At 44.1% G+C, this 10,931-nt stretch overlaps 1 protein-coding gene across 2 annotated transcripts; it reads right to left on the minus strand.

The window, feature by feature from the left end:
- Positions 1–1,569: 1,569 nt before the first annotated feature.
- Positions 1,570–4,459, minus strand: LOC139062452 (spectrin alpha chain, non-erythrocytic 1-like). Of its 2 annotated transcripts, none has more exons than XM_070543317.1 (7): positions 4,313–4,459; positions 2,987–3,109; positions 2,699–2,916; positions 2,510–2,614; positions 2,321–2,425; positions 2,213–2,245; positions 1,570–2,140 (listed from the first exon to the last, which is right to left on the minus strand). In XM_070543317.1, the coding sequence occupies exons 5-7, from the start codon at positions 2,351–2,353 to the stop codon at positions 1,799–1,801; spliced, it is 408 nt and encodes a 135-aa protein (XP_070399418.1). In that variant the 5' UTR covers positions 2,354–2,425; positions 2,510–2,614; positions 2,699–2,916; positions 2,987–3,109; positions 4,313–4,459; the 3' UTR covers positions 1,570–1,798. The 2 variants fall into 2 exon arrangements, with proteins under 2 accessions (XP_070399418.1, XP_070399419.1); XM_070543318.1 differs by having other exon boundaries at positions 1,908–2,140.
- Between the last annotated feature and the right edge of the window lie 6,472 nt (positions 4,460–10,931).

Raw genomic sequence — 10,931 nt, forward strand, 5'->3', positions numbered from 1 at the left:
TAAATGTAATCCTATTTATCTTTAAAAAGAAAAACTCTAAAAATGTCCTGTACAGCATCATGACAGAAGAATGGTGGTCTGTCTGTCAGAATGTGCTGAACAGATTTGCTCTTTGAGGAGGAGTGTCATGTTTGGAGGAAGGTACTTAACCCAAGACATGCAGAATACAACACTGACCAAAAACTGATGGAAAAAATGATTTATTTATAAGGAGGAACTTAAGGTGCACAGATAAGTCTGTGGTTGGAACTGCAACAACAGCTCAGCATCTGGAGGAGGGAGAACACAGGTGAGCTTAGGTTCTGGTTTCAAAATCCATTGTAGGCAGGCAGAGGTGTTCAGCAGACTTACTGTGGTGGGTGTATGTGTTGGCTGGAGGAGGGAGAGGTAGAGAGCCGGGGGAAGCGCAGGAGAGGGAGCAGAGGTGGAGAGAAGCGGGGCGTCCTGGTGGATGGGGCACTGGGTGAGATGAGAGGTGGGTTATGGAGGGTGGTGATAAGGTCCGTGTGTTGAATATCCAAATCCTGGAGTAGAGGTCAGTATCCAATGAGGTCGACAGGAATCCTGAAGAATGGTAAATCCAATATAAGAGCAAAAACACTACGAAATAACATTAATCCTAGGAACACTAGAGGTAACACGAGTGGCTGGTTACTACCAAAACTGAGGCAATCTTCTGGCGTCAAATTGTGTCCTCCATCCACCTTAAATAGGAAAGCACCCCGCTGATCGCTGATCAGGAACGGCTGGGGTGGAGTCACCAGAACCATGAAGAACGTGTCTCCAGAGACAACTCGGGTCCTGGTACCGATCAGAAATGCGGACCTTATCACCCAGAGCTGCCAGGTCACGCTCAAAGCCTTCATGTTCACGCTGCAGAGCCTGAACGCTGGCCAGGTGGTGGCCGTAGTTGTCTGTGTTCAGGGCCTGGTTCTTCTCCTCGATCCACTCTTTGGTCTCATCAGCGTCTCTGAGAAGACATCAGAACTCCGTCTGAGTGTGGGTCCAAACTCTACTGACCCGTAAGCGGCGCATAAGTGTGCGGGGTACCTGTGGAAGCGCTACACCTCATGGGCGCTGCCCAGCATGTTGCAGCGAGCGCCAGCGGTTGTTCAGCTCCTGGAGAGAAACCAAACCCAGTGAGATGAAGGTGGACGCCAGCGGGCTGGACGCCGGACGAGGAAACCTGGAGACGGATCGCTCAGACAGGAAGGGAAGAGCTTCCTCTTACCTTGATGGAATTAAAGTTAGCCGTCGTCTGAACGCCCAACCGTACGGTCTGAGGTCAAAGGTCACAGGAAACACACACCAGTCAGCAGTCATACAGATGCATAAAGATAACTGTAGCCATGGCAACCAGCTGACATGTCCCCACTTTCACCAGCACCTGGTGCCTGCCGGGTCACCTGAATTCCTGTGTGATGTCAGCACGGTTGGCCGTGACTGCGGCCATCAGAGGTGACCTCTGATCAGCTGAATGAACTCACCTTCTAGGGTGACGCCGTGTTACCCCGGGTTTCCACGGGAGCCGTCAGCAGCACGTTACTGCAGCAGCACGTCTTGCTCGCGTAAGCTGCTGCTTGGCCCTTCCCACGAGACGCGAAGCAGCAGGGGAGCAGCTGTCACCGACCGAGCACGAAGTCACTCGAGTGACTTCGTCAGTAAACACAACAACAAGCAGGAGAAAACTACAACATGGTTTGTGTTTTATGTTCTGTCCGTTTTATAATCGCCAATACGGACCTGAAAAACAAAGGAGACCGCTAGCTAGGTGATAACTTCTCACGGGGCCGCTCAGTTAGTAACCTTTTTTAAAAGTAAAGCAACCGGAAGGCAGTACGTTCTTTATTCTGAAAATCTCGGTAGCTTCTCTCAATTTCCGCGTCCGATTTCCTGTCTTTCCTTCCCCAAAAATGTCGAACTTGACCCGTTTCAGAGGCGTCGCGCGTAGAAAATAGAACCGGCGCGTAAAGGCCGCGACATGCTGCTCCTGAGACGTGGCCGACTCGCGCTGCTGACGGCTCCGGTGGAAAAGGTTCTGTTGACCACAGCGGTTCCTATCAGCAGCTATGACGTGCTGCTGCAGTAAACGTGCTGCTGACGACTCCTGTGGAAAGCCGGGGTTAGAGTCGGCTTCATCCTGTAAACAAACAAATGAGTGGTAACAAAAACACCACGTCTGGTTCTGGTGGAGGCGGAGGACAACACGCACCTTTCCAGGAGCAGAACCCAGATGTTCTTGTTGCTACAAACAGAGACGAGCAGAGTTAACAAACCAGGAAGTGAGAGGGACCAGCTGCTGCAGACAGGTGACGCTCACCTGAGCCTGAACCATAGGAGCCTCCTCAGCCATCAGACCTTCTGACTCCAGTTCAGATGCCACCTTGTTGATGTCCCTCAGGCGGGACTCGTTGGCCTTCAGGTCCTGCAGGACAAAAGCACCTGCTGATTATCACCTGAGCTGATCTGACAGCTGCTGCTGGAAGACAGAGAGGAGGAAAAGTCCGACCTTCTGGAAGTCGTCAAACTTCTTCTGCAAGACCTCGACCTGCTCCAGGTCCGACCCGTCTCTCCATCCTCATTCAGCTAAAGACGCGAGTTCAAGTAAAACAACCTAAAGTCACACAAACACAAAGCAGGTGTGGAGATGTTCGCTCTGAGCTGGAGGTCGTTCCTCGGCTGTGAAGGGCACACGAACCTTGTTGGTGCTGTTGAGCAGCGTGAGGATGTCGCCCTTCTTCATGGTGACCTCTCCAGGACTCTTCTCCTGGTAGTCGTACAGAGCCAGAACCAGCTCCTTCCCGGTCTCATCGTCAGTTGGAGCCACTTGTTGCTGTCGGGTTAACAGGTCTGGTGTTAGAACGTGGTGGATAAGAATGTTCTGACGGGCCGAGGGTTCTGAACCAGCGAAGTGACCTGGACCCAAACAAAGTGAGCCAGAACCTGCAGACACCTCAGAAACATGTCAGGACCAGACCTGCTCTACCTTCCTCCATTATGGTCTCTCCTTTCTGGGTGACAGCCTTGATGCGAGGTTCATGACCTGTGATCTCAGCCTGCAGAGCCTCGTGCTTCTTCAGCAGGTTCTGGACACCAATCAGGTCCTTCCCTGAGGACACATGTTAGAGTTCAGCATTATGCAGTAGACAGACCAGTTTAACCTAGGGGTTTCTTTCTTCTACTATCTGCTCTTTAACTGTATTATTTCCTGCTATTTCAGCTGTTAACTTTATTTTTTCTGTAAGTGTTTTTCTCCCCAGAAGAAGCAACAATGATGCTTTGCTGAGCTGTGGTGGCCTCATGGAGGGGGCCATCGTCTAGCACACTGCTGCTAACCACTTAATCATTCTCCCTCTCCTGATAATAACATTTTACTTTCTTTGATGTTGGATGTACTACTGCTAGTTTACCCGTTTAATTATAGATTCACTAGGATAAATACAATAAAGTTTATCTCTCGCCAAATAGAATATTTACTAAGAAATCACAATGTAACGTGTGTGTGTGTGTGTGTGTGTGTGTAAAAGCCATGCGTAGTGTTTATTTATAAAGCATATGTTGTTGGATTTTATCCAGAATCTAGACTTTGAAAATATATAGTTTAATTACAGTTTGATTTATTTGACATCTGTATAATGTTTATTATTTTGTTTTTCCCCCTAAATACCTAACGTTTTAGTTAACATGAATATTAGTCATTCATCCCAATACATGAAGTTACACATTTTAAATTTTAATAGGGGAAGACTGCAGGAGGGAGCAGTAAAATACAAGGGGTCCCCTGCAAAAACTAACTTTACGAGTCTGATGAAAGTTGCTGGTATTCCCGCTGCTTCTTCGGTAAACAGCGCCAACAAAAACAAAGAAACTTGGGATCTTGTCGGCGTGGCAGTGGGATTTAAGGGAAACGCTGTATGCCCTATAGACTTCTCAACGAGCTGCAGTATTTCTCCGGTCAGATCTGTCTCCGAGTTCCACGAGCGGTCAGCCCGCAGCAGCGAGGCGCCGCATCGATCAGCCTGCCCGGCCTGACCGCTGGGGATTACCGGATGAAAGAATAGAGCACAGAAGTGTCCCCCCAAGCGGCGCGCCCCGTCATATTTCAACCCATTTTTATCTTAAATGCACTGGGTTTTACCCTATTACCAATTTAAATATGCCCTATTAATTATTTTACCGTATTTTACATTTAAATTTCATGGTTAAACAGTACATGCTACATGTTAAACTGATAGTTAGCTAGCTACTTCGGTAAACTCAGCTAGTTTAAAGGCAGCAGTGACATAAAATACAAATATAGATTTTAACTTACCGAAAAAAATGAAGTGGAGACTCCTTGGACGCTCTATTAGTGCAATTAATACCACTGCAAGTCATTTTGTCCAACAATTGCACCAATATTATCCAAAACAGAATTCACAAGCACAGAGACTCAAAATCCCGACACAGTTTCCAGGAGAGACCGAGGCTGTACTGAGGCCTTTCCACGGAGCTAGCTCTGTGGTCACGTGGGTCTGAGGCGGCGGTCACGTGTGTCGGATGCTCATTAATTATACAGAATTTTAGGCTTTCAATACACTTAAACAGAAGAGTGAGAAAAAAATTCACCCCCCTCAGAGTTGTCATGAGTATAAACTAGATAATTTAGACGAAAAACCATTTTTTGAACCAGGCTGTAAACATGTTTATTTCTGCTGTGAAAATGGCATTTTTAACATGGGAGTCAATGAGGATTTGCTCGCTTCTGGTACCAGCCCCCAGCGGATGAGGGTGGAACTGCAATTTTTCTTACTTCCGGGTTGGGACCATTTTCTGAGCGGCATTGTGGGGGCTTGAAATTAACCCAGAATGATGTGAAATTGTGCTTCGTGCAACATAATTCTGGGTGCCATTTACAAACCATAAGTGCTAATGACTCCATTCCTTTTTGTGGTTGTAGGGGCTGTTGATTGGAGTACACTAAAACAAACCTAACCTCTCTAGGACATTCAGAAGCCAAGTTATAAGCCCACAAAGATGTAACTGGACTACTTCTTTAAAGTGACACCAGGCCCGGTGACCTTTGGGACATGGTTTTACCCCCTATAGGAATGTGCGATCATCTTGAAACGTTCAAATTACTTACAACTCAATAGATTCTACCTTCTTATAGCGTTTCAGCCTGATTGGACCTTGTTTTCACACAAATGGACCCAGAATGAAGTGAAATTGTGCTTCGTGCAACATAATTCTGGGTGCCATTTACAAACCATAAGTGCTAATGACTCCATTCCTTTTTGTGGTTGTAGGGGCTGTTGATTGGAGTACACTAAAACAAACCTGATCTCTCTAGGACATTCAGAAGCCAAGTTATAAGCCCACAAATGTGTAACTGGACTACTTTAAATTGACACCAGATCCGGTGACCTTTGGGACATGGTTTGATCCCCTTAGGAAAGTGCTATCATCATGAAACGTTCAGATCACTTACAACTCAATAGATTCTAACTTCCTGTAACGTTTCAGCCTGATTGGACCTTGTTTTCACACAAATGGACCCAGAATCATGTGAAATTGTGCTTCGTGCAACATAATTCTGGGTGCCATTTAAAAACCATAAGTGCTAATGACTCCATTCCTTTTTGTGGTTGTAGGGGCTGTTAATTGGAGTATACTAAAACAAACCTGATCTCTCTAGGACATTCAGAAGCCACGTTATAAGCCCACAAATGTGTAACTGGACTACTTCTTTAAATTGACACCAGATCCGGTGACCTTTGGGACATGGTTTGACCCCCTTAGGAAAGTGCTATCATCATGAAACGTTCAAATCACTTACAACTCAATAGATTCTAACTTCCTGTAACGTTTCAGCCTTATTGGACCTTGTTTTCACACAAATGAACCCAGAATGATGTGAAAGTGTGCTTCGTGCAACATAATTCTGGGTGCCATTTAAAAACCATAAGTGCTAATGACTCCATTCCTCTTTGGGGTAATGGGGGCTGTTAACTGGAGTACTCTAAAACAAACCTGACCTCTCTAGGATATTCAGAAGCCAAGTTATAAGCCCACAAATGTGTAACTGGACTACTTCTTTAAAGTGACACCAGGCCCGGTGACCTTTGGGACATGGTTTGACCCCCTATAGGAATGTGCGATCATCATGAAACGTTCAGATCACTTACAACTCAATAGATTCTACCTTCTTGTAACGTTTCAGCCTGATTGGACCTTGTTTTCACACAAATGAACCCAGAATGAAGTGAAATTGTGCTTCGTGCAACATAATTCTGGGTGCCATTTACAAACCACAAGTGCTAATGACTCCATTCCTTTTTGTGGTTGTATGGGCTGTTGATTGGAGTACACTAAAACAAACCTGATCTCTCTAGGACATTCAGAAGCCAAGTTATAAGCCCACCAATTTGTAACTGTACTACTTCTTTAAATTGACACCAGATCCGGTGACCTTTGGGACATGGTTTGACCCCCTTAGGAAAGTGCTATCATCATGAAACGTTCAGATCACTTACAACTCAATAGATTCTACCTTCTTGTAACGTTTCAGCCTGATTGGACCTTGTTTTCACACAAATGGACCCAGAATGATGTGAAATTGTGCTTCGTGCAACATAATTCTGGGTGCCATTTACAATCCATAAGTGCTAATGACTCCATTCCTTTTTGTGGTTGTAGGGGCTGTTGATTGGAGTACACTAAAACAAACCTGATCTCTCCAGGACATTCAGAAGCCAAGTTATAAGCCCACAAATGTGTAACTGGACTACTTCTTTAAAGTGACACCAGGCCCGGTGACCTTTGGGACATGGTTTGACCCCCTATAGGAATGTGCGATCATCATGAAACGTTCAGATCACTTACAACTCAATAGATTCTACCTTCTTGTAACGTTTCAGCCTGATTGGACCTTGTTTTCACACAAATTAACCCAGAATGATGTGAAATTGTGCTTCGTGCAACATAATTCTGGGTGCCATTTATAAACCATAAGTGCTAATGACTCCATTCCTTTTTGTGGTTGTAGGGGCTGTTGATTGGAGTACACTAAAACAAACCTAACCTCTCTAGGACATTCAGAAGCCAAGTTATAAGCCCACAAAGATGTAACTGGACTACTTCTTTAAAGTGACACCAGGCCCGGTGACCTTTGGGACATGGTTTTACCCCCTATAGGAATGTGCGATCATCTTGAAACGTTCAAATCACTTACAACTCAATAGATTCTACCTTCTTATAGCGTTTCAGCCTGATTGGACCTTGTTTTCACACAAATGGACCCTGAATGAAGTGAAATTGTGCTTCGTGCAACATAATTCTGGGTGCCATTTACAAACCATAAGTGCTAATGACTCCATTCCTTTTTGTGGTTGTAGGGGCTGTTGATTGGAGTACACTAAAACAAACCTGATCTCTCTAGGACATTCAGAAGCCAAGTTATAAGCCCACAAATGTGTAACTGGACTACTTTAAATTGACACCAGATCCGGTGACCTTTGGGACATGGTTTGACCCCCTTAGGAAAGTGCTATCATCATGAAACGTTCAGATCACTTACAACTCAATAGATTCTACCTTCTTGTAACGTTTCAGCCTGATTGGACCTTGTTTTCACACAAATGGACCCAGAATGATGTGAAATTGTGCTTCGTGCAACATAATTCTGGGTGCCATTTACAAACCATAAGTGCTAATGACTCCATTCCTTTTTGTGGTTGTAGGGGCTGTTGATTGGAGTACACTAAAACAAACCTGATCTCTCTAGGACATTCAGAAGCCAAGTTATAAGCCCACAAATGTGTAACTGGACTAATTCTTTAAAGTGACACCAGATCCGGTGACCTTTGCGACATGGTTTGACCCCCTTAGGAAAGTGCTATCATCATGAAACGTTCAGATCACTTACAACTCAATAGATTCTACCTTCCTGTAACGTTTCTGCCTGATTGGACCTTGTTTTCACACAAATGAACCCAGAATGATGTGAAATTGTGCTTCGTGCAACATAATTCTGGGTGCCATTTACAAACCATAAGTGCTAATGACTCCATTCCTTTTTGTGGTTGTAGGGGCTGTTGATTGGAGTACATTAAAACAAACCTGATCTCTCTAGGACATTCAGAAGTCAAGTTATAAGCCTACAAAGATTGAACTGGACTACTTCTTTAAATTGACACCAGATCCGGTGACATTTGGGACATGGTTTGACCCCCTTAGGAAAGTGCTATCATCATGAAACGTTCAGATCACTTACAACTCAATAGATTCTACCTTCCTGTAACGTTTCAGCCTGATTGGACCTTGTTTTCACACAAATGAACCCAGAATGATGTGAAATTGTGCTTCGTGCAACATAATTCTGGGTGCCATTTAAAAACCATAAGTGCTAATGACTCCATTCCTTTTTGTGGTTGTAGGGGCTGTTGATTGGAGTATACTAAAACAAACCTGATCTCTCTAGGACATTCAGAAGCCAAGTTATAAGCCCACAAATGTGTAACTGGACTACTTCTTTAGACACCAGATCCGGTGACCTTTGGGACATGGTTTGACCCCCTTAGGGAAGTGCTATCATCATGAAACGTTCAGATCACTTACAATTTAATAGATTCTACCTTCCTGTAATGTTTCAGCCTGATTGGACCTTGTTTTCACACAAATGGACCCAGAATGATGTGAAATTGTGCTTCGTGCAACATAATTCTGGGTGCCATTTACAAACCATAAGTGCTAATGACTCCATTCCTTTTTGTGGTTGTAGGGGCTGTTGATTGGAGTACACTAAAACAAACCTGATCTCTCTAGGGCATTCAGAAGCCAAGTTATAAGCCCACAAATGTGTAACTGGACTACTTCTTTAAATTGACACCAGATCCGGTGACCTTTGGGACATGTTTTGACCCCCTTAGGAAAGTGCTATCATCATGAAACGTTCAGATCACTTACAACGCAATAGATTCTACCTTCCTGTAACGTTTCAGCCTGATTGGACCTTGTTTTCACACAAATGAACCCAGAATGATGTGAAATTGTGCTTCGTGCAACATAATTCTGGGTGCCATTTAAAAACCATAAGTGCTAATGACTCCATTCCTTTTTGTGGTTGTAGGGGCTGTTGATTGGAGTACACTAAAACAAACCTAACCTCTCTAGGACATTCAGAAGCCAAGTTATAAGCCCACAAAGGTGTAACTGGACTACTTCTTTAAAGTGACACTTGGCCCGGTGACCTTTGGGACATGGTTTGACCCCCTATAGGAATGTGCGATCATCTTGAAACGTTCAGATCACTTACAACTCAATAGATTCTACCTTCTTGTAGCGTTTCAGCCTGATTGGACCTTGTTTTCACACAAATTGACCCAGAATGATGTGAAATTGTGCTTCGTGCAACATAATTCTGGGTGCCACTTACAAACCATAAGTGCTAATGACTCCATTCCTTTTTGTGGTTGTAGGGGCTGTTGATTGGAGTACATTAAAACAAACCTGATCTCTCTAGGACATTCAGAAGCCAAGTTATAAGCCCACAAATGTGTAACTGGACTACTTCTTTAAATTGACACCAGATCCAGTGACCTTTGGGACATGGTTTGACCCCCTTAGGAAAGTGCTATCATCATGAAACGTTCAGATCACTTACAACTCAATAGATTCTACCTTCCTGTAACGTTTCAGCCTGATTGGACCTTGTTTTCACACAAATGGACCCAGAATGATGTGAAATTGTGCTTCGTGCAACATAATTCTGGGTGCCATTTAAAAACCATAAGTGCTAATGACTCCATTCCTTTTTGTGGTTGTAGGGGCTGTTGATTGGAGTACACTAAAATAAACCTATTCTCTCTAGGACATTCAGAAGCCAAGTTATAAGCCCACAAATGTGTAACTGGAGTACTTCTTTAAATTGACACCAGATCCGGTGACCTTTGGGACATGGTTTGACCCCCTTAGGAAAGTGCTATCATCATGAAACGTTCAGATAACTTACAACTCAATAGATTCTACCTTCCTGTAACGTTTCAGCCTGATTGGACCTTGTTTTCACACAAATGAACCCAGAATGATGTGAAATTGTGCTTCGTGCAACATAATTCTGGGTGCCATTTACAAACCATAAGTGCTAATGACTCCATTCCTTTTTGTGGTTGTAGGGGCTGTTGATTGGAGTACACTAAAACAAACTTGACCTCTCTAGGACATTCAGAAGCCAAGTTATAAGCCCACAAAGTTGTAACTGGACAACTTCTTTAAATTGACACCAGATCCGGTGACCGTTGGGACATGGTTTGACCCCCTTAGGAAAGTGCTATCATCATGAAACATTCAGATCACTTACAACTCAATAGATTCTACCTTCCTGTAACGTTTCAGCCTGATTGGACCTTGTTTTCACACAAATGAACCCAGAATGATGTGAAATTGTGCTTCGTGCAACATAATTCTGGGTGCCATTTACAAACCTTAAGTGCTAATGACTCCATTCCTCTTTGTGGTTGTAGGGGCTGTTGATTGGAGTACACTAAAACAAACCTGATCTCTCTAGGACATTCAGAAGCCAAGTTATAAGCCCACAAATGTGTAACTGGACTACTTCTTTAAATTGACACCAGATCCGGTGACCTTTGGGACATGGTTTGACCCCCTTAGGAAAGTGCTATCATCATGAAACGTTCAGATCACTTACAACTCAATAGATTCTACCTTCCTGTAACGTTTCAGCCTGATTGGACCTTGTTTTCACACAAATGAACCCAGAATGATGTGAAATTGTGCTTCGTGCAACATAATTCTGGGTGCCATTTACAAACCATAAGTGCTAATGACTCCATTCCTTTTTGTGGTTTTAGGGGCTGTTGATTGGACTACACTAAAACAAACTAACCTCTCTAGGACATTCAGAAGCCAAGTTATAAGCCCAAAAGGTGTAA

This window comes from Nothobranchius furzeri, chromosome 13 (assembly GCF_043380555.1).
Source record: "Nothobranchius furzeri strain GRZ-AD chromosome 13, NfurGRZ-RIMD1, whole genome shotgun sequence".
Taxonomy (NCBI): Eukaryota; Metazoa; Chordata; class Actinopteri; order Cyprinodontiformes; family Nothobranchiidae; genus Nothobranchius; species Nothobranchius furzeri.

Excerpts from the sequence above, each read along its gene's own strand:
- LOC139062452 (XM_070543317.1), bottom strand. The coding sequence starts at position 2,353 with ATGGCTGAGGAGGCTCCTATGGTTCAGGCTCAG. Across the intron at positions 2,246-2,320 it reads CTCCTATGGTTCAGGCTCAG|CAACAAGAACATCTGGGTTC; the intron begins GTGAGCGTCACC and ends CTCTGTTTGTAG. Across the intron at positions 2,141-2,212 it reads TGGGTTCTGCTCCTGGAAAG|GATGAAGCCGACTCTAACCC; the intron begins GTGCGTGTTGTC and ends GTTTGTTTACAG.